This window comes from Emydura macquarii, unplaced genomic scaffold, assembly GCF_026122565.2.
Source record: "Emydura macquarii macquarii isolate MOO-44397 ecotype Brisbane River unplaced genomic scaffold, CSIRO-AGI_Emac_v2 contig_2422, whole genome shotgun sequence".
Taxonomy (NCBI): Eukaryota; Metazoa; Chordata; order Testudines; family Chelidae; genus Emydura; species Emydura macquarii.
In genome coordinates this window covers 40,433,138-40,457,775 of record NW_027132559.1, presented here as the reverse complement: position 1 = coordinate 40,457,775, position 24,638 = coordinate 40,433,138, and the positions used below count along the sequence as shown (strand labels likewise).

General features: G+C 39.6%; 1 protein-coding gene across 3 annotated transcripts in view; it reads right to left on the bottom strand.

Annotated features, from left to right (window-relative positions):
- MLLT10 (MLLT10 histone lysine methyltransferase DOT1L cofactor) overlaps positions 1–24,638 on the bottom strand; it is a 213,016-nt gene that overhangs the window by 150,729 nt on the left and 37,649 nt on the right. For 2 of the 3 annotated variants that reach the window (XM_067562351.1, XM_067562352.1), the window contains exon 4: positions 7,813–7,922. The exons of the other annotated variant lie outside the window; for it this stretch is intronic. In XM_067562351.1, coding sequence (XP_067418452.1) covers positions 7,813–7,922 — 110 coding nt within the window. The remainder of the gene's footprint in view (positions 1–7,812; positions 7,923–24,638) is intronic. 3 annotated transcript variants of the gene reach the window in all.

Genomic DNA, 24,638 nt, shown 5'->3' with positions numbered 1-24,638 from the left:
AGATTTTAGATGCCTGAACTGTAGAACCTATGTACTCCATCACCACCATCTAGAAGAGCATCAGTCACTCCTTAGGACTCATGAAGGAGGAGAGCTCTTAAAACTCTCCCCCATACCTGGGCCTCCAGTGAGCTAGCTGATGAAAAAAACAAACTGATCAAGTGGAACAAAGCTCCTAGTGGAACAAGGATGCTATGCTTGGAGATCAACAGAAATATCAAAGGTCTTTTTTGCTATAGGATTTTGCCAGTTAAACACTTCACATTGCTGTGTTTGCTTATCTGCTGGAAGAGATTTTCCTTATCTATCTGGAAAAGTTTCCAAATTTTGGGGGAGGGGAAATAAAACCTGTAAACAAAAATAAACGTTAAAACCTGTTTTCTTTTGAGGACTACCCAGGTCATAGTTATGATGTACATCACCTACAGCACCCATGCATCCAAGAAAGTTATTCCTTGTGAGCTGCTGATCGTTTCTCAGCTTCTGCAGAATGTAATCATTTATTTTAAATGAATTTTCTAGCCCTTACAATTGTGAAGCCTTTTAAAACTAGACTGTTAGCATGAAACAATTCCAACACTATTAACTACCTTACTACTGTCCTTTTTAGAAGAAATATTCAGCCAATAGGCCTGTCCACTATGACTGAACACGACACAGCTTAGAGCAGAGGTTCCCAAACTGTGGGTCGCAACCCCAAATAGAGTCACGCTATCAGGAAACGGGATTGTGGTGATCCCTAGTGTGCAGAGGATGAAATTTTTTCTGGACAGCATGACCTATGTATAGTATGTACAAGGTCACGATACATGAAAGACATTATTTTGCTCTACAAAACAGCATTCGCCACACAGTGTGAACTTGCTTGCAAAATACATAAATGGTCACGCAGTCCAGAGGATGCCATTTTGTAGAGCAAAACAGCGTCGTCTATGTGGCGTGACCTCACAGGTACAGTACACACCTTGCAAGTATGGTGCATGAGAGGTCATGTTGTGCAGAGGACATCATTTTGCTCTTCAAAATGGCATCCTCAATGCAGTCCTGGGGTCCTGGGAGGAAATAATTAACTAAAATGGGGTCATGCTGGCAAAAAGTTTAGGAACCCCCTAACAGAGTTAATGAGCATTTTTCCATATCTGAGCTATTCCAATCATGATCCTCATTCTGTAGTCACTCTAACATTGCTCTAGAAAAAGAGAGAAAATGTAAGGAGATGTGACCTGCCTGTAATATTTTATTAACGTTATATGTTCCATCTACCTATTATTGTGTTATTGGCTGTATGATTACCAGGGTTTAATTCCAACCTAAGATGACCTGCACATAAGCAAGAAAGCAGACAAATACCTATGATCACCATTTACTGACATTAAAAAGGACAATGCTAAGAACCAACTGCTTTGAAGTCAAATCCAGATCTCTCTGGTGGGCTACATAAACAGCCTGACCAAATTCAAGACAACATCAACAAAGAATTTAGGGATTGTTAAAAGGATTGCCCTTGAATTATAGGGGGAAAGAGAGAGGGACTGTGGGCAAGCAGATTGAACCCAAGTTCCCAGGATAAGGGGTATCTGGATAAATTAGGCCTACTCACACTTTAGGTAAGACAGATATGCCTATAAACAATTTGCTGCATTAAAATCCCTTCGCTCCTGTTACGTTTTGTTCCTACTGTTGAGATTAAACAATACTTGGTTTTGAAAAGGATGTTATAGCTATCATACACACACTGGTCATAGCTCCCCAAGGGAAGACCTGAAGCATTCGAATTCAGATTAAATTGCTGAGGAATCACGGTTGGTACACAGACTATTACAGTATCCCAGGAACTGATCCATAGAGTAGGAGAATCACAAGATTCCACCCCAGGACAGGTAAAGGCAAGAGGTCTAACAACTGAGGGAGTTGCACTTAAGAGATTTACGAAGTGTCAAAGGTGCAACTAACCCTGAACTGTGATAGTAGATCCTTCCTATGTGTGATAGATAATCAGAATGAATCCAAAGTTTTTGGCAGCACCAAACTGAAGAAAGGACCATTCTGCATCTAACTGCTTGCAGCTACTGAAGGAGTAGAGTCCTTTGTTTACAGCTCTAAGCTTTTTATGTTAACAGCTTCAGCAGAAGCTCAAACTTCCCAGTTTCTCAGAAAACATGCAACTAAATTAAGTATGACAGCTGCCCCTACTGCTGAGTGGATCAAGAAGCTCCAGATTTATTTGATCAACTCAGCAAAGGTTTCTAAAAGGGATACAAAAATGTTTAAAGTTTTTCACATTTTCAGCTGAATCTCAGAAATGAGATTATGAAAATTCAGGTAAAATTAACTGATTTGAAATGATCCGGTCCATAAGGTGTCTAAGGAGTAACATCCACTTGCATGACAGGGCTACTACTTGTGCAAGTCTTCTTGGAAGTTCTTATGTGGGGAGACCTTTCCTATTATGAATCTGAGCAAATAAACCTAACAGATTTAAACTGTACTCTACAATGAATGTGGCCACCTCAAAGATAAAGCCAATCCAATAGTTTAAGATGGGCAATGCCAGTATTCCCTTTGATATGCCTTCCCCTTTAGCAACAAATATATTTTATCTTCTGTTTAAGATTGTATTATGTAAAGCATTGTGTACACTTAGAGTGTTCTATAAACTAACAATTGCATGCATTTATCTTTAACAAAAATCCTATTGAAATGTATATGTAAATTATGTACCATCCTCAGACTCCTGACAAATTGCCAATGCAACCCTCACTGCTGTAAAGTCTGCATGCCATGCATCGTTCTTTGTATCAATATACCATGACAACTATAAATCTGTAGAATTCCCATCTATCATTTTTCTATTTAAATTTAATTGAATATACACAACCTACTTAGGACTCTGTAGGAAAGTAAAATCTCTAGAGGCTCTTCCTAAATTATCTTCTTCAGTTTGAGTTGTGCCAATTTGGCACACACACAGTTTGAAGTTGGCAGCCTTTTAAAAAGGGCTAGCAATCCAGAACTTTTTTCCTTGGTTATAAATTTAAATTTTATCAAAATAATACTATAATTATTTTTAAGGGCTTCTCGCAATATCTGAATTCAAAAAAAAAAAAAAAAAAGCAGCTTTTCCCATTCCCCAAAGAGCATGCACATCAAACTGGCTCAGTCTGGATTAAAAGCTTTTACATAGTTCAGTATAAAAACCAAACGAGTGCATTTGTGTGAAGTTAAAATGAATTAAATTTTAAATAGAAAAATAAATGGAGGATGTTCTTAGAGGTTACTTACAAGGGAGATTTAACAGGTATACTGTCATGTGTAATAAAAATAGATTTTAAATGACAGGGTCACAACTTGATTTCGTTAAATTGATTGAGCACCCTTTAAATAATTCATCCTGAATTGTTTTAACTACTTTATAAAGTAAGTTGACATACATTTTGTTTCTGCTCCCTCTCAATATTTCAGAGATTGTTTTGTGCAGGCAGGAAGACACCAAGCATACTCAAGGCATATTACTCCTCCACCCACTTTCTCTGGGCACACTCCTGCCTAGTGCCTCTTCAGTTTTAGTTTTGCTATAGCTGTTAAATACCTTCTTACAGAGCCTGGAAAAGATGTAAACCATTAAACTGCAAAAGTGACTCTCAAACAAAAAAAGACTAAAAAAATTATTTTTTAAAATCTCAGTTATAGTAATTTAGCGGCTACTTGGAATGACAGTAAATACAATTATCAGATGGAAATAAGATTTTTGTTTTGACAATTTTCCTTTAAAACCAAACAGTTTTGCACTGTGTTTATTCACATACAACAGAAATCTTTCACAAAAATTATAAGATATATTTATGAAAAAAGCATATTTCCTGCCAAGGACACATCACAAAGAAAGGTACTATATAGCAATATTCATCCGCTGGCATCTGTATATCATAATTCAGTTCAAGTAATTTAGAGCAGACAGTTTATAAAAACTATGGAAAGATTCCGCTTAATAGCATGGATACTGGCAGGCATTTAACTATGGTTGTGCTTCTGCCACTGGCAAGCCCACTATTCTCAGCTGCACTCTCACAAAATTTTGCAGTAGTTAAGAGTAATAACCTGAATCAAATACAGCATCACTAAAAAGTGTAATAAAGTGCATTTCACAGCTTGAGGGTTGGCTAAAGTAAAGTCTCAGCCCCAATAAAAGAAAATTAACATAAAATCCCCAAAGACCATAGCTGAAATCTACCCTGACAAGAACAAGAAACAAGGTCAGTGAGGTAATATTTTGTATAGGACCAACTCATGTTAGCGAAAGAGACAAGCTTTTGAGCTTACACAGAGCTCTTCTTCAGGTCTGGGAAAGGTACTCAGTGTCATAGCTAAATACAAAGTGGAAGAGATTCTTTAGCATAAGTAGTAAACACATATTGTAAGAGACCACTCAAGGTAGAATGGCCAGTTAACACCTCTGTATTTGTATGACAAAAAAGGGGAGTTAGTGGATTACAGATTGTTGTAATAAGCCATAAATCCAGTGTCTTTATTAAATTCAACATTTATTGTCTAGCAAAGATATGAATTTAATCTCCCATGTTTATCTTTTGATGATGTTCTGCAAGTTTCCTTTGAGGATGAGGACTAAGAGGTCAGATGTAGAGTGATCACTGTATAAAGTGTTCACCCATTCGTAATGTGGTGTTTTTATTTTATTTTTCTGTTACTTTGACAGCAGAGTGATTGTCTCATTTAACACACATAGTTGTTATGAGACATTTAAGTGCACTGTATGAGGCACTCCACATGTTGTGATAGGCATGCATAGGACCTATGGATCTTGAAAGGCGTGTTCTAAGGGGTATTTATCATCATAACGATGGACATATGTCTACAGATTCTGCATCTGTTATGGCAGTGTCTGGTGCTACTTTGGGTTGGTGTGTTTTGCTCTGTGGAGAACTTGCACTGACCAAAGTAGAACCAGACACTGCCATAACAAAACTATCACTCCATATCTGATCTCTCAGTCCTCATCCTCAAAGGAACCCTACATAACACCTTCAAAAGGCAAGCCTAGGAGCTTAAATTCATAACTTTGCTAGACACTAAATATCACTGACTTAATGACACTGAATGTATGGCTCTTTACAACGATCTGTAACCCACTAACCCCCTTTTTGTCTTATGACTGCAGATGTAGTAACTGGCAACTTCACCTTGAATGGTCTCTTACAATATATGTTAATAATTATGCTAAACAATCTGTTCCATCATGTATTTAGCTGAGACACTAACTATCTTTCCCAGACCAGAAAAAGAGTTCTGTGTAAACTTGAAAATTTGTCTCTTTCATTGACAAAAGTTGGTCCAATAACAGATATTACTTCACTCACTTTGTCTGTCTAGTATCGGGGGACCAGCACGGCTACCATACCGCAAACTAATAAGAAAGAATAATTTGAGAGACCAAAAAAGGTTAGGTCAGACATTCTCAAAATGAAATATTTTGCAGGCCAAAAATCCCCCAAAAATCCAAACCAAGTTTCCAGTAAAACAAGTCCCACCATATCTTAAACATTACATAACAAGCAGACTAGTCTTAGGTAGGTTCCTAACATGAAAATAGGCCTGGGTTTGAACTTCTCCCTCGAAAGCACTCAGCTAAAAACTAGAAAAAGAAAAAGATCACCACAAGTATTTTGTCTGAGACTTCCATGTCATTCATGCCTGATAATGGGTGAAGGCCTTTCAGTTAGTTACAGACCAACCAAATGTAAACTGGGGTATTAGTGGGGAGGAACAATATCATTTAATTGGAAGTACAACAATTTGAGCAAGCAGTTTGCAAAGATTTTAGTTCTAGCAGCAAGGAAATGATAAAAACTGCTAGAGAATGGCAGGGAAAATTAATGAGAAGGATTAAAGGGTAAATTTTCAATGTCAATGGAAAAGGTGGCAGACACACACACAAACATGACTTTGAATCATACCCAAAATTGTTCAATAACATAAAAACAAAAACAAAAACCCCAACAACTTTTCACAAGCAAAGAGACCAGCAGGAAGAAGAAGAAGAAAAAACAGTCATGGCCACTGCATGAGGGACAGTGTAAATGCTGATGTGTCATGGGCCCAGAGCTGGTGGGGAGACAAGACTGAATAGGCTCAACAATCCACCTGTGCCACTGTGTGCCTATGAACAAACGTTTCAATAAGTTCTGAAGCTGATCTTGCTACTGCCATTACAGCAGCAAGCCAATAATAAGGAAACAGGTATGGACATTCCATGCAGTGCTCAGTGAAGCAGCATGAGAAGAGAGAGACTTGAATAAAACCCCGAGGTTTGGTCTACACTAGAAAATTAAGCCAGCATTAACTACATCACTCAGGAGTGTGAAAAATCCACACTGCTGAGCGGCATAGTTAAACCGACCTAAATCCCAGTGTACACAAAGCTAACTTGATAGAAGAATTCTTCTGGTAACCTGTATCACCGCTCAGGGAGGTGGATTACCTACACCAAGGAGAGAATCCTCCCATCAGCGCAGCAAATGTCTACACTGAAACACTACAGCTGCAGGGTTTTAAGTGTAGACAAGCCTTACATGTCCCTTGGCCATTCTGAAACCCTGGTAAGTGAAAGCAGCAAAAATATCAGGGAGAAGAGAAATGTGAAAAAACAAGAAAAAGCCAAGAGAGTGGGGTCAGAAAATATGGAGGAGTAAAAGAAAAAAAAAGGGACAAAGATATGAAACGAGAAAAGGAAAACAGTGTAGAAGTGGGGAAGACATGGTAAGTGGGAGTGAATTCTCTAAGGGAAGGACCACCAGAAATGATGCAAGATTGTCATTATCAGGGAATCCTATTCTTCTTGTTCCAGACCCTGAAAATTCTGTCTGTGACCTTTAGGAACCATAACAGGAAGTAAAACACAAAAATGAAGATAAAAAATAGAAAAGGGATGGCATACGGATTAGAAATTAACAAAAAGGCTCATCAGTTGCACAAAAAGGAAAAAACTGGAAGACAGAGAGAGAGGTAGGAAATTAGTAGACAGATACATGTATAAAATGAGAGAAGATCACAAGTGAACACAGAGTAAAAAATTAAGAAGTTTTGTGAGACTAGAAAAGAAAAACAGTTCAATCCTATTAACCCTTACTTACATGAGTAGTCCTCACACATACAAATGATTCCAATGAAATTATTGGTACTACTTATGTCAGTAATGGTTTGCTTGATCTAGCTCTAATAGATTAATATAACCTTTATGCTCTTAACACACAAAAGAAATACTCTTTTTTATGAATAGTCATATCAAAAGCTAAAGTATTATCATCAATAATTACTAAAAAGATTGAAGCTAAAATTTAACAAAATATTTGTTACCCCAGGGATCTATTTTTAAAACAGTAATTTAAAAATATTGTGCTTTTTTAACAATAGAATATTTTGGAATAAAGGAGATACCCAAGTAGATAATTCACACTATGTAATTTATAAGTATTTCAATAAAACATTGTGGTGTAGTGCAATGAAGAACATCTTAATAATCATGCTTTATTAACTCTTAGAATCTAGTATAAAAATAATATAGCAGAAAAATTTTACAAATAACTCTAATGCTTTGTTTTGTGTATGAAACATAAGCATATACAAAAAAGTTTAATGCAATACATTCAAGTTAAATTATACTTTTTTTAAAAATTGCAAAGTATCAGTTTGATTTAGAAATTATATTTTAACAAGCTTAAAACTAAAGATCACAGTTTTTTAAAATAATGAAGTCACATACAGAGACATAAGCCATAAACACACACATAATTATACCTTATTATAACGATCATGAGGAACAGACTGCAACACGATAGGTTCCATTGTAGAAACATTTGCAAACTGCACCTCGGGAATGTACAGGGCACAAACCACATGAGCCCAACCTACAAAAAGTTATAATTGCATTTTATTTTTAATGCCTTTTGAAAACTCAAAGGATATTTCAATTACAGCAAAGAGAACCTTTCACATCATGTTTTGCCACGGACTGTTTTAATTATTTAGAACATTACAGATTTAAGTTACTTTACAAAAAATTCCTTATCATGTTATAGCATGCAAAGGTAGGACTGGCTGCAACACATTTTCAAGAATCTACTGTCTCAAAGTGTAGAGAATTTAGACATAATACTCGTGGAATGGTAAAGGTAATGATTTATCCAAACAAAGCCCACACACTGATGGAAGAAGAGAGGATTCCTTAGATTCTTTGGATCAACAAGTTCAACATTTAAAATAATCTGCACAAATTCCTGTAATTTTGAAACAATTTGTGCAGAGAAATATTTTTGAATATCTAGTATTTATGTGAGCTTGTCATCCATGTCATCTTTCTTTATTTATATTGCTAGTCTCACTACAAAACATCAGCATGGGCTCATTAATAAGTATTTTATCACTTACCATCTTTTGGTAGATCTTAAACAATATTTCAAGAAAAAAAATCCTGTTTTGTCTCACTTTCTTAGCCGTTTGCACAGATTCTTGACCTAGAAAGGAGCCTACCTAATTATAAGTTTCCTTTTGTTCCCACAGAAGTCAACAATTTGTGTCAATCGAAGAACACGATTTACCATGTTTGCTCCTGTTGCATCAGACATCTCAACATGAAAGTTACTTTGCTATTCAGGAATGGACCATACTCTACCTTGAATTGTTTTAAACATAAACTCCTACGTAGTTAACCTGAAAGACTAATTTATTAATATAAAGAGTACTATGCATTACAACAGTAAAAATATTCAGTACAGAGCTGCTACAACTCTAAAGGAATTTGATGTTTCTTATCATTTAGGCTGTGATTTAAACTCCCTCATAACGGAAATTATTTGGAGGGTGCACAGTGCAGTATTTTGTCACAAGACTACCAATATATGTGGGATTCTCCTTTAAAATAAATTGCATGATCCCTATATTCAGAATGCTCATTTTGTTCCCTTAATATTCACATTCATTTAAAATAACTGAAAATGAGATATTTTAGTAGAATGAGTCGATTTTTCCCGCAGACATCAAAAAAATTACCTGTCTTTATGCACGCAATAATTAAAAGAATAAAAAAAGCTACTGCTCCCACACAGATTAAGAGAGTCTTCCAATATGTTTTAAAACTTGCAATATTCAGTCTTACAGTTCCCAACCTCATAAAAATCAAACTACTGTATCTTGACTCCCAAACGTAACTGTTCTTACAAGTTAGCATCCACTTGTGATAGTATTACTAACTCTCTAGACCACTGGTTCTCAAACTGGGGGGTCACGATGTGGGGGTCATGAGCTGTGAGTCCCGGCCCCACCCACGCATGAGGCTGTGAGCTCGGAGCATCGCCAACCGCAGAGCTGTGAGCTCCAACCCCAGCCAGGTGCAGGGCTGTGAGCTCCCTGCTTCCTCACAGCAGAGGAACATAGGGAGAGGGGGAGAACAGTGACACACAGATACTGCTCACCCATCCCCCAACGTTCCTCCACGACCCCTGTGGGGGAGGGTGAACGAGAAGCAAAGCCAGGGCTCCCTGCATCCAAGTCACTTTCCCCACCTAGGCTGTGCTGTGAGGCAATCATCAGGAGCTGCTGCTTTCTGCCCTCTCCTTATGCAACCCAAGTGGGGAAAGTGACCTGGATGTAGAGAGCCCTGACACTGCTCCTTGCTCCCCAACCCCCCAGGGGTGCGTGGAGGAGCAGCATTCAAGGGGGGGGGGGCCGCTCTGCGCATGAAGGTCAGTTTCCCCAGCTGGGCACAGGAACAGGGTGTTCAGGGGTTAGGGGCAGAGGGGGAGTGAGAAGCCCACGAAGGCCAGGTGTGAGGGGGAGCGGGGAGCCCATGGGGGCCAGGGGTCACACTCAGAGGCTTGTGGGGTGAAAGGGCTCATCAATACAAGTGCGTTTGAGAAGCACTGCTCTAGACTGATGTTAAAATGAGTGGAACATATCACAGAATGCAGGTTTTGCTTTCTGGTCAGTTCTCTGCTTCTTGGTTCTCTATGGTCTCAGGGCTGATCTACACTGGCGGTGGCGGGAGATACACAAGCTACATAATGTAACTTGCATGTCTCCCATCAATGTACTTACGCTCACGTAGCACGGCATCCTCACGGCGCTACGTCGACGGGAGACACCCCCCTGTGGATGCAGTCTTACTCTTTTCAGGGAGGTGGATTAATTTAGTTGATCGGAAAGCACTCTCCAATCGACTGAGTGTGTCTACACAGACCCACTCAATCGATGCCTCCTGACATGGCAGTGAAGACATACCCTCAGACTACTCCCTCCCTCCCCCCCCCTTTTTTTTTTTAAATAACTAAACTGATATTTTTCTCAGTATATGCTGGCATAATACTTCAATTTATGTAGAAAATTCAAAACTAAATCAGCTATGGCTATAGTCCGCAACATTCACTGAACAGGCAAACTTTGGCGTACCATAACAGTATTTTGTCTGTAACTGACTACGACTTGTTCTATTTTACTGTTTTCTCAACATGGCATTTTGTAGAATTCTTCACTGCTCTCTTTTCTTACTGATAGTAATTTTCTAAATTGCTAACTTGATTTCTTTTAAAAAGAAACCCTGCAGACTAATTCATAAAGCACTGTAAATGGCAACTTTGGAGGACCAACACAGGCCTACACCATTCCTTCTCTCCCATCCTTTTAATTGAAAACTTAGCAGCAAATGAGAATGTGACTTCAGGAAATAAAGGTTGTGATGGGTAGAGTCCTGCAAATCTGATATCCGCAGACAATATTTGCAGATTGGAGATACAAATTTTGTATCCAAGCAGGGCTCTAGTGATGGGGTGTCTACCCACACTCTCCCTGCAGGATTTAATATTAGGTTAGATGGGCCAATTAACACATTAGGATGCAAATTTAGGAGGCTCAACTGGGCATGTATAGGCAGGGCCTATAAAGCCCGGGAGCTGAAAGGTAAAGGGCTGCTTGGAAAAGACAAAGCAGTCCCAGGAAAAAGGGAGGAGTAAGAGAGGGCTGCAGTCACTCCCTGGAAGGAAACTTTGGGAATTGGTAGACCCAGGAAGAAAAGGGGAACCAGCAGAAGGAAGCAGGCCAGGGATGGAGCAGTGAGGCCAGAGAAAGAAGGCCTAGACTGCTGAGCTGAGAGTCCCTGGGCCAGAACCTGGAGAAGAGGGAGGGCCCAGTTCCCTTACCAGCCACTGGGCAATTGCCACCAAGGCAGTGAGCAGAAAGACTGCCTAGTACTACTGAGGAACTAATTCCCCACCCAGAAAGGGAACTTCAAGTGACCTAGCTAGAGGGCCAAGCCACAAAGAGGACGCTGCAGTCCTTGAGGCTGTGAGAGGTGCTGCAGGAGGATAGCAGTGACAGTATGCAAACCACAGACGGGGAACATTAGACTTCAGCTAATACCTAGAGCAACCAGGAGGATGCGCCAGCCCAGTGGTGAGTGGTGCACCCCGTGACAAAGACATATAAGGGCTTTGCTATAGCTTCCTGCCACTACAGTATTAAAAACATACTTACAGCTACAGAACTAAAAGTGAGTGTGTACCACATGAAGTATCATACTAAACAGCTCTCCTATATGGAAAAGTGTTCAACACGGTAAAAGTGTCACTGATCTGAAAAATCCACTAATATTGTAGGATGGTGATCGAGATAATCTCAATGACCTCTCTGTACCTTCTTCCTAATTTCTTAGGTCAATTATTAGCACGCAAGATACAATTTTTATTGGCTACAGACTAGAATTATCCAATTCATATTTACAGCAACTACACTACAAAATATCTAAGACTCTGAAAAAATATCTTGTCTGTTTATAAAAAGTCTGACTAAAACAGAGGTATCAACTCCTTGAGTGAGGAATTTCCACCACAAATCCATATTGTCAGTTTCACGGGCCTCTAATTATAGCCAGGCTAAGTTTTTCACTGAATGCTGCTCTAGCCTGGACCTTCACTACAAAATGCAGTGAGGCCCAGGACCAGTAATTGCCTATGGTTACAGTCATATCTATTCTGATTTATACAATATTAACATATAATAATTAGTCTTTAGAGACTTCTGGAAGATCCCCTCACCAAAGCAGGAATAAAACTCATCTTTTGATGAGATACTCAAGATGGAGCATGTAACGTTTCCTCATGAAATATTAGGGAGAAGGGAGTTCTTAGTGCTCAATACCTCTCAGATAGGTAGATGACTGGTGAAAGGGTTCCTGCCTACATCTCCCTCTGGGAACACTATGTTGCCATCTTCTCGGCTAGTATCGTAGTAGTGGGGGGTGGGGAATGAGTCCTGTCATGCCTACCCCATATATAAATATAGGATTAAGGGAGATGGAAGCCTTAAACTCCTTCCAGCTATAGAGAGCCCTAGAAGGATCTTTGACAGTTGACATAACATGAGGCAAGGTTTATTCCTGCTTTGGAACAGCAGCCCTTGGGAGCTCCTAATATGACCCCCAAAATAAATATACTTTTAATTTGTTTCTAAGACAATACTTATCTTTGGCAATTACTAGTTCATACCTTCATTATCATATAAGGTTCTGATCAGAAAGAATGTAGCTGCCCTTTAATTGTCTCCACTGCCAGCCTTTTAAGAAACACTATCAACAGCCATCAAAACTACCACAGTTTACAGGCCACTACCTGAGCTTGGCAGAACTATAGTAGACTTTTCAGATTTTTCTAAGCTATAGGGATAAATATCCAGTAACATTTGCAAGTTCTCTAACTTATTTTTTCCTGCTTGCAGTGGGATCTCTATTTTTTAAAAAACTCAGATTTCTACTCTTATTTCCAAAGAAAAGACTGGAAGGCTTTACAACAAAATGTTTTTAGGGTGCTTTAAAAGAAGTTTGCCTTTACAATGTGTCCAGTACTGCTAACCTGAAGCAATTCAGAAAGCATAAGTCAGGCATCAAAAATCATTAGTTTAAAAATGACTAGATTTTTAAAAAGTTGAATTCTTTTTATTTGCCTTATGATTTTTTGTGTCTAGAATTCAGTATTTTCAATCTTTTCTTCACAACCATGAGAGAAACTTATTTTTTATTAAACTAAAGCCAAGATTCTCACAATCATCCAACTCCAGGAGCAGCAATTTTAAGAAAAAACACCAAATATCATGAGACACGCAAATAGTTCTGAGTTGACAAGATTAAGGGATTTTTAAAAATGCATACATTTTTCCTCAAACCAGGAATCTGAAAGGTAAAAAGTACTTCCCACTATATTCCAATTATATTTTTAAGTGTACTTCACTTTTTAAAAATCGGCCTCTCGGAGCTTCCTGTTGATATCTTCCATCTTATTAACAATTGATAGTTTGTGATATTTGCAGAAGGGAATGTAACAGGTCACATGGAACTCTTCAAAACAAACAATATGACAACTTATGGGGGCATGGGATGCCTTTCTCCACAGAAATCAAGTGGAAAGTTAAAAAGTTTTTGAGTAAAGTTCAAATAAAGCAAACAGCTCCTTTCCCAAAGTTTTCCTCTTATACACATCTCTACTGGGATCCCGACTCTTCCCCGAAGTCTGCTAGTCAAAATTCTCATAGATTTTAAGGCCAGAATGATCATTAGAATCTTCTAGTCTAATCCATCATAACACAGGCCATACAATTTCACTCAGCAATTCACGTACAAAGCTCATGACTTTTGGCTAAGCGAGTTCACATATTTTAGAAACATATCCAGTCTTGATTTAAAGACATTAGGTGATAGCAATATAGTGGATTCGCTGTAAAAGACGTTCCAATGATTCCCTCACTATTAGAAAAAATGTGTTTTATTTCTAGTCTAGCTTTGTCTAGCTTCTGCTTCCTGCCATTGGACCTTGCTGTGGTTTTGTCTGCTTCATTAAGAGTCTTCTAGTACCAGACATCATCTCTGCATGTGGATACTTATGTACCATTATTAAGTCTTGGTCTCTTGGACAAATGAAGTAGATTGAACATTAGTCTCTCATTGGAGATTTTCCAGACATCAGATAATTCTTTTAGCTCTTTTCTGAATCCTTTCCAAATTGCGAACATTCTTTTAAGTATGGACACCAAAACTGGACATGACAGTTCTGTAATGGGTCTCACCAGTGCTGTATCCAGAGGCAATACCAACTCATACTTCTACTTTCCAATCTTATACATCCAAGGATCATATTAGATTTCTTAGCTCCCACATACTGGTTATCTACCATGTTGTTTAGTCCTTTTCAGTTACTATTTTCCAAAATACAATATGAGGGACTACAAGTGTGACCTACATTCTTAATTCAGAGATGCTGGATATTGCATTTGGCTATACTGAAACACAGGTTCCAATGAGCACCTCTTAACAAGAGATTCAAACTGTTCTGTAGAACAGATCTGTTCCAATCATTTACCATTTCACCAATTTTTGGTGTCATCTTCAAATTTTACCAGCAACGATTCTATATTTGCCTCCAGATCTTCAATAAAGACATCAAATTGCATTAGGCCAAACACAGATCCTTTCAGGACACCTCCTGAAATCCCTCAAATGAATGATTCCCCATTCAAAGCTGCTTCTTGACAGCTTCCAGTTAGCTAGTTTAAATTCATTTAATATGTGCTACAATAATTTTGTATAGTGCTACTTTTTTATTCAGAATGTCATGTGGTAATAAGTCAAATGCTTTACAGAAGTCTAAGTATATTAAATGAACAAAGTTACTTTTTTAATCGACCAAGCTGGTAATATCATCAAAACAATGTCAAATTCGTTTGAAAAGACCTATTTTCCATAAAACCATGTTGACTGTATTAATTTTAAAATGCTATCCTTTAATTATTTTCATGAGTGCATTCTACAGGCTTGCCACGACTTTGCCTGGATTCAACATCAAGATAACTAGCCTGTATTTACTCAGGTTATCCTACTTTTCCTTTTTAAATATTGGCAAATCGGGTTTTTTTCAGTCCTCCTGGACTTCCTCAGTGTTCCAAGATTTGTTAAACATCATCAATAACTCCTTGGTTACTTCATTTAAAACTCCTGGGTGCAAGTTATTTGGTCCTGCAGGACCGTATATGTTTAGCTTTTAGAACTTGTTTATCATCATGCCTACTTACTGTGGGATTAGAACTTTCATTATCTCTGTCAGATGTGACTATATCATTAAGCTTCTTTCTAAATAGAGAATAGATATATTTAACACTTTTGTCTTTTCTGCACTATTATTGACAATTTTGCCATCCATATCTAGTTATGGACCTACGTCACTGCTAGGATTTCTTTTGTTTCAGATAGATTTTTAAAATCTCTTTTTAGGCCCAATCCTGTTCCCACTGATTTCAATTCCCATTCACTTCAGCAGAGTGTAGGATAATGGAGCAAATCCTGCACCATTGGTGACAGTTTTTTAATTAATACCTTTTAGCTCCCTTTATGAATTGTCTGCTTTTTAATAATTACTCATTTACAGCCACTACTACCAACTTTCCCCTTTTTTCATTGGATTACGTTTTATTTTTTCCTCACACATACCCACACACGCGCACACACCCTTCTCTCCTTGGTCTTAAAGAGTCAATATACCAAAGAGTCTTGCATAAGAATCAAGCTTCTAGTCTAAAAGATAATGTAATGTCAACATATTTTAGTTCTGGTCACCAACACAAGATGCTCAGAAATACCAATTGTAATTAAAATTTTATTTTCAGATTCACTTTGTACTTGAATCACAGCAGGGATGTTTCCTACCTTTCAAAATATTCAGCTTTATGGGCAGAGGTGAAAAAAAATTTACTAATGCAGCTAATTTATATTTTTTTTCCCTTTCAATAGTTCCTACCAGAAAACCTTTAATTCTAGCTGAAGTTAAGTTATTGTGTTTCACTAATGATGTTACTCTTAACTACATAAGAACAGCCATATTGGGTCAAACCAATGGTCCAACTAGCCCAGTGTCCTGTCTTCCAACAGTGGCCAGTGCCAGGTTTATTTATTGCTATTAGCTTTGAAGTTTGGACTTCTAATAAGGTTCTTCTATTCCCTAAAGACTTTGAAAAAGAGACAGTACACTATTTGTAACTTTTGGTTTTCCATACATAAGAATGTGTGTTGTTTTATTCGGATTTAGACAAACTAATGAGAAAATAAATACACACTCAGTATTATTCCCTGTTATGGGTTCTTCTGTTAGGTTTGGGGTTCTTTTTGTTTTTTTGGCCTTTAATCTTTGTAAATATACCTATCAGAATATGATCTCTCCAAATTCTACTAGTCCTTTCCTAGAATTTGGATTTTAGCTGTCCATAGTAAATGTTAATTCACTGCAATGTGGTATTGCTGCTTGCAAGTTTAATCATTCTAAAGTTTTGCACACAATTAATGTTCAACAACGATATAATAGGTGTCAGGTTCTAGAACCCTGAGTAGAAATGCTGCTTTGCTGACTGCACTGGCAGAGAGATCTGGTGGGTCCTATTAGTTCAGCTCACGTTATAAAAAGAGTTTGTGGACACATGACGAACTAAAGGTGGAAAGCAGAGAGGTCCTGTCAGGAAGCCAGAAGCAAACTCTAGCAAGATACAGGGGCATCGTTTGCGGTTGTTCCTCCCTCCTCTGATTTTTTATAGGTCTATATGCTCTATTATGTTTTTTTAGTGAGCCAGAGTGAGCTCCCTTTGGACTTGACAGCCAGGGACCACTACACTCCCTCTGGTGGGTGCAGCCAAACCCAGCCCAACCCCCTCGCCGCAAGTACTGGGGCAGGGCAGGAAGTATAAAGGGAGGGCCCTGCAATCAGTAGGGCGGGAGTCAAGGAAGGAGACAGAGGTCTCCAGTCCACTGAAGAACTCCAGAGCTGAACCTGTATTGCGCAGTGCCCTGCCCCCGGAGGAGACCAATCCTGGAAAGGAGTTGCCAGGACTGCCATCTACAGCGTACCCCAAGGAAACAAAAGACCCTTGGACTATGGAACTCCCACCCAGACTGTGGTGGGAAGTAGCCCAGGGAAACCAGACTTTAGTCCAGATTTGTTGCGGGAGCACGAGTCAGAGTGCTTCAGTAGGATCCCTGCTGACCCAATCATGCAACCGTTTACCACTGTTAGGGCCCTGAGCTGGGCCCAGTGGAGCAGGGTGGATAAAAATCAATTTTTTTAAAAAAAAAAATTTTTAAATAAAAAAAAAAACAAACGATTTTTAAATTTTTTTTTAAATCATCAATAATACTAAATTTCCCTCTCGTTTAAAAAAGAACAGTTACAATTCAATCTCATCACAAACATGCTAAACCTACACTTACAGTCTCTTAAAAATGAATTAATGGCTCTCGTCTGTCCAGCCTACCTACCAGCTCTTGCTTCTTGAAAGTTCTGGGCTTTCAGTTTCTGTTTCTCAACAGACTAGTCACATGTGCAAAGAAAGACACAGGCTGGATAGGATTATTGCTGTTCTGTGCTTATGTGGTGGTGGAGCTGGGCCAAACAAGGCAGAGGAGTTAGTTAAGACACTGTCAAAGACAGAGAGACAAAGGACAGAGGCAGAGTAGAAAGGAAGAGTGGAGTAGACTGGAAAGAAAAAAGGAAGACATTCAGTACACACCCAAGCTTCCTATATTCCCCCATAGTTTTTCTGTGGCAAAAGTGTCATGGCTTCTGGGCATAAGAGAGAACCTATCTGGGAATATTTTGAAGAAATTCCTTCCCTGGGTAAAAAAAGAAAAAGTGTCAAGTGTAAGCAGTGCAAGAAGGAGATGCAGGGCCTAGATGCAAGAATGAAACATCATAATGAAAACTCCTTACTGGGAGAAATAATGTGGATATGTCTGAAGAACAATGTGGATCAACTGGTTAGTAACTTAAATAATTCACTTTGCAATGCATCATTCTTCAAGACTCTCTCTCTGCTTTTTATTATAAGTGTGATTTAACCAGTAAATGCCCAAGCTGTTTGCTATGTTGGATGTTGCTAGACAAAAAAGTTTCTTAGCTAATCCTTATGGCTTGTTTAATTAGTTAACTAGGTTTAGAATCTATCATCCAACTATACGGTACAGAAAGCTGCAGTAAGAGAAATCTAGAGTTGCCAGTTGCCACTGGGTGTCATTTTCTTATTTTATATTACATAATACATGCCCCTTATTTTGGAACATCATGGCCACAGACCATAATGGTGATGCCATAAGTCTATTCCCTATTTTACTTCAGCATAACTCAGCTTTCCCAAGGGAACCCCATCCTATACTTGTTTTCTCAAAAAATAGAAGTGCCAGTGAATTCTATGGGGCTTACTCCAAAATTAAGTGCACTCTAAGTGCAGTCAGTCTTTGCTTTTTTGGTAATTTGGAATCAGATCTGCATCCTTGCTGAAAAAAATGTAAATGATTAACTGAATAATAGAGTGAGAAGAACTGAGAAGAACGACTATTCAAAATCATTTTTTAATTTTGTTTCAGGATTTCATTTAAGCATAAGAGTGACTGTGACTGTCTATCTGCAACAACTTCAGAGTCATCCATTGGTACTTTTAGCAGCAATGCTGCAACTAAACATATTTCAGACAAAGTATCCATAGCAAGCAAAGATTTCAATCATCCAGTAAAACCACCACCATGGTTGAGTTTGTAGTAAGGACCAGCAAATAACAACAAGACACCATAGATTAAAAGATTGCTCGGTTCATTTGCGCCACAAATTCTCCTTTTCACATTGTTAACAATAAACACTTCATTGACATGGTTGAGTCCTTACGACCATGCTACACTGAACCTGGTAGAGCAGACATTGGTGGAAGGTTGCTAGATATAGTGTATGAGAAGGAACTTGAACAGTGTGCAAGAAATACTGAGGGGAGATTTGCCAGTTTAAGTCTTGAGGGGTGGAGCAATATACCCAATGATCCAGTAATATGTGCCTGTATGACAACAGAAGATGGGGTTGCATATCTTTCAGAAACAATAGATACATCGGGAAATGCCCACACAACAAAATATTTAAAAGAAGTGGCAGTGAAAGCTGTAACTGTGAAAAAGAATTCAACTGTCACGTTGGCAGTTTTGTCAGAGACAATGATGCAAACGCGGCAAAGATGAGAAGATACTTAGAAGAAGAATGGAAGGATGCCCCTTAACATATGGTTGCAGTATCCATTTAATGCATCTTTTAGCCAAAGACTTAAGTACGTCTTCTCCAGAAATAAAAAAATGTTGTTGAAGTTGCAAAATACTTCCGTAACAATCATTTTGCTTCAGCTTCACTGTAAAGAGCTGGAGGATCCAAACTAATTCTCCCTCAAGATGTTCGATGGAATTCTGTGGTTCATTGTTTTTAACAATTTATTAAGAACTGGCCTATTCTCATAAAGCTTTGTGGAAAAAAGTGATAAAATAGATGGAAGTATCTCATCCAAAGTATCTTACATTGGATTAAAGAGGAATGTAGAGGATATGCTCAGTATACCAAAGCCTATATCCATAGCCTTAAACAAACTTCAGAGAAATTGTTGCTGCATTGCTGATGCTGTCAAAATTTGGAAGGCACTTCAAGAGACACTGACGAAAGAAATACCTCACCAGAAAGTTAAACTGCCATCAATAAAGGAGCGATTGGATCAAGCACTAACTCACCTAATTTTCTTGCGAACATTCTCGTCCCCAGATATAAAGGTAGATGCCTAACTTCTGAAGATGATGCTATCATGGCATGGGCATCTCAAAATCACTCTTCAGTTATGCCAGTCATAATAAATTTCAGGGATGGAGCAGAACCATTTAAACCAGTGGTTCTCCACCAGGGGTTCGTGTACCCTGGGGGTACAAATAGGTCTTCCAATGGGTACTTCAATTCATCTAGATACTTGCCTACTTTTACAACAGGCTACATAAAAAGCACTAGTAAAGTCAGTACAAACTAAAATTTCATACAGACAATGATTTGTTTATACCGCTCTATATACACTACACACTGAAATGTAAGTACAACATTTATATTCCAATTGATTTATTTTATAATTATATGGTAAAAATGAGAAAGCAAGCAATTTTTCAGTAACAGGGTGCTGCGACACTTCTGTATTTTTATGTCTGATTTTGTAATCAAGTAGTTTTTAAGTGAGGTGAAACTTGGGGTAAGCAAGACAAATGAGACACCTAAAAAGGGTACAGTAGTTTGGAAAGGTTGAGAACCACTATTTTAAACCGTACATGTTTACTGATGATGTTTTGAACAAAGTCACTCCCCTGAATTGGTGGAAATCATTAACCAGGCACCTTGAAACAGAGTTCCTTCAGTTGCTAAGCCAACTTTTCACAGCAGTAAGCTTCCTCTGCAGGCACAGAGAATATTTTCATCATTTGGTATTATTCACGCAAAGCTAAGAAATCATCTGGAAGTTGAAAAAGCAGGAAAACTCATATTTCTGTTTGAGTTTATGAATAAAAATGACAGTGGGAGAGGGGAAGATAAGAGCTAGTTGTGTAAGTTTTAAGGACAATGTACATTTAGTGATGTAATGACTTGTCTGTTAGAGTTAATAAAATTTGAAAATTAAAAAAAAGTTTGAAGACAGCCAGCAACTCAGGAAACTGCTGCAATTCCAAATGTGAAACATGTATGTAACATTTAAGATTTAGTTTAATAAAATATAAGTGCTATTGTGTTTGTGTGTGTGATTTAGTTCTTACCATTCCTAATGTACTGCTGCTGCATCTGCAGCTTGACACAGCTAATGAGTATTATGTACTATTTCTTAAATTAATAAAAACCAAGTTATCTAAAAAATTAAATAAAGTATACCCTCCTAGATGTTGTCAAATGCTGCATTGAGTTGTAAATTAACGTTTTAGTGATCAGATTTGTACCATTGTTTAAGAAATATGTGAAGTAGTATCAGTGGGAAACTTGATTTAAATCATGATTTAAATCAATTATTTAAATTGCCTTGATTTAAATCAATCCATCCTGCAGTGGAGTAGGGTAGACCCAGGTCCCCCTACCCACTGCAACCAACTCCACTCCTGGGATGGTGGTCTATTCACCCCTAGGCCAGAAGGCCTCTGTGTTGCTAGTGGCTTGCCCCAGCCAGAGACTATGGGTCCCAGACTGTGTCTGCGGGCTTCCTTAGCCAGGAGGCCTAAGCTAAAGCCTGCTCCCTGCTCTGTCCCACACAGAGGCCAGAGCTTCCCGTATAGACTGTATGTTTGTTGGCTGTCTTAACCCAGAGACTTAGACCTTGTCTACACTACAGAGTTTTGTCAATGCAAGTTACGCCGATGTTCAAAAAGCGCTATAATTACATCACTTGTGCATGTTCACACAACACTCATTCTGTCAGTGGAGCACATCCATAGTTGATGCTCTGACATCGACAGGCAGAGCAATGCCCTGTGGGTAGCAACCTTACTGTGCAACTCACCACCTTCTGCAGGCAGGAGCTGTGGGACAGTAGAGTGGATCGCAGTGCCTCAAAGCTGTGGGCTCAACGTCTCTTGATGCACTTTTCCTTGCCATCATTCCATGGGTTTCCAAATGCATTTTGCGGCATTTTTCAATGGCCCATTTACTATGTACCTGCCATCTCTGTCTGAAAGAATGGATCCTGCACTGCTCTCCACTGTTGAGGTCACTTATGAACACATCGCAAATGGCCATGCAGTATATTATGAACTCCCAGTCTGAACAGGAATCAGAGCTGCCTGACCTGCTGTGTGTCATGGAAAGGAACAACACCAGATTACTTTCAATATTCACAGAGCAGCTGCGCACAGTGGACATTGCTTTTGGGTGTGGGAAACAAGCATTGAGCGGGTGGGTTCACACCGTTATGCAGGTCTGGGATGAAGAGCAGTGACTGCAGAATTTTCGGATGCAGAAAGTCACCTTCCTGGAACTCTGTGCTGAGCTTGACCCAGCACGGTGGTGCAAGGACACCAAATGAGAGCTGCCCTCTCGATGGAGAAGCACACAGTGATTGCTGTGTGGCAGCTGGCAACTCCAGACTGCTACTGGTTGGTTGTGAATCAGTTTGGAGTCAAGAAATCCACCATTGGGGCTGTGTTAATGCAAGTGTGCATGGCCATTAACTGCATTCTGCTATGAAGGACTGTGACTCTTGGAAATGTGCGTGAAATAGTGGATGGCTTTGCAGCAATTGGATTCCCTAACTGTGGTGGGGCAATACATAGCACACATTTCCCAATTTCGGCCCTGGACCATATTCTGACAGACTACATCAACAGAAAGGGTTATTTCTCTGTGGTATTGCAGGCACTTGTGGATCACAGTGGGCATTTCACTGATATCAATGCGGGGTGGTCAGGGAAGGTGCATGACACATGCATCTTCAGGAACACTGGCCCATACAGAAAGCTGCAAGCAGGGACTTTCTTTCAAAACCAAAAGGCTCCAATGATGGATATTGAAATCCCATAGTAATCCTGGGAGACCCAGCATACCCCTTATTCCTCTGGCTCATTAAACATTATACGGGAAACCTGGACAGCAGCAAGGAGTGCTTCAACAACAGGCTAAGCAGGTGCCAAATGACTATAGAATGTGCATTTGGCAGATTAAAAGCATGCTGGTGCTGCCTTTATGGCAGGTTAGATCTAAATGAGGAAAATATTCCCATGGTCACAGCTGCCTGCTGTGCACTCCATAATTTTTGTCAGGCTAGGGGTGAAAAGTTTCCCCCGGAGTGGAGCACGGAGGCAGATAGCCTGGTGGCTGATTTTGAGCAACCAAATATCAGGCTATTAGAGGGGCACAATGGGGAGCTATTCGAATCCGGGAGGCCTTGATGCACCGTTTTGACAATGAGCACTAGGAATGAGACTTTCTATACAGCACTGTACCATGCTTTATTAATTTGCTGCCTGGCATGAAAATGTGGATGATTCCTGGCCATGATATGCACTCTGCAAATGATCCAACTGCCACTGTCTATTAATTTCAGCAACAACCACCATGTGTAGGAGCCACAAAGATAGAAACATACTCTCTGTAAGATAAGCTATTAAATAACAATTAACAACACACAACGCTTGGTGGGAAGAGAGATAACAGTGAATGGCAATTCAGGCTCTCATAGCTGTATATAAATCCAGCAATCATTTTGGAACCTGTCTGAAGAGGTAGAATGAACGGAGAACCGAGATGGGCCAGGAGGGTGGAAGGAATGTTGGGAAGAGTTTGGGGAGGGCATGGCAAGCAGTTCTATATCAGATGCAGGGGGAGGAGGGGAAGTGAGCACTCATGAATTCTGTCTGCAGCATGATTAGAGACTTTAACATCTTCATTTGCTTCTCCATAGCTTTTTTCATCCGCTCCTGGCCCGCTAAAATTTGCTCCTGGGTTTCCTTCCTCTCCTACCTATCTATTTTATGATTTTCATTTACAGTCTCTCTCTCCACGCTCTGTGTTCTTGTTTTTTGGACTCTGAGGATTAGAGCATCTCTTGAACCATGTCCTCCTTGCTCCTCCTCAGTTGCTTCCTTATAAGGCAGAGGCGCTCTGCCACCGTGGAGGGGATTCCCCTAAAGGCCACATCTGCAGAAGCACAAGAAACAATGAACGGAAGCACGTGTTAGTGCACTCACAGCATCGAATCATTATAGTAAACTACACCTCTTTCTCATGGTCCCTGGCAAGCACACAGCTCGGCAAATACCCCAAACATGGTGAGTTCAGCCGGGGGAGGTGAGGCACTCAAGATGAGGAAAAGGGTCTTGGTGGTTTTCTAAGAGGAACACTGCAGGTGATGCAGGCGACTAGTGACAAAATTGTAAATTCTGTCACCATTTTCCATAGGCAGGAGTCACAGAAGCCAACATCTCACTTCTGAGGGTAAGCAAAGATGCAACTCCTGCATGCGAGCAGTTTCATATCGGGTCCATATGCTGTTTGCCTGTGTGCCGCTCTGGTTCCTACACAAATGATTGTTGATAGGTATGGGAAAGTTTCTTACAACAGGGGAAGGAACAAAGCAGCTCTGCCAAGGAACCTTTGGCAGAGGATTGGCAAGTAGCTCCAGGTAAGTTTCCTAGAGATCTCACTGGAGGATTCCTATGAATTCTCGGTATGTATTAACACACTTTTCCACTGCATTGCTCAGCTGCACAGGGAAATGTGATGCACGGACAACCACAGCTAGTCTTGTACATTTCCATCCCTTCACCCACTTGTAGAACATAGCACAGCAAAAGGACAAGTGTACCTCATATAACCAAGCAGCATCAACTCAAAAAGAACACTTACCAGAGCTCCCCTCTCCCGCATCATGCATGCCAGAGACGGAGTTCTGGGATTGGCTCAAACCCTCAGGGATTGAGAAGAGGTCCTGGCTCCCCCACAGCACCAGACAACCCTGTCCCATCTCATCCTCCAACACTACCTCCTCCCTCCATGACTTTGTCCTTGGGGTTGAGTCCGCTGTTTCCAGCCCCACCAAAATATCCATGGAGCTCTTGGCAGTGAAGTTGGGTCGTCACCAAGGATGGCGTCCAGCTGCTTATAGAAGCGACAGGTCTTCAGTGCAGTACCAGAGCAACAGTTTGACTCCCCAGCCTTTTGGTACACCTGTCTCAGCTCTGATCTTCACACAGCCCTTCTCCAAAAGGCCTCGAGAAATCTGATCATAGATATTGA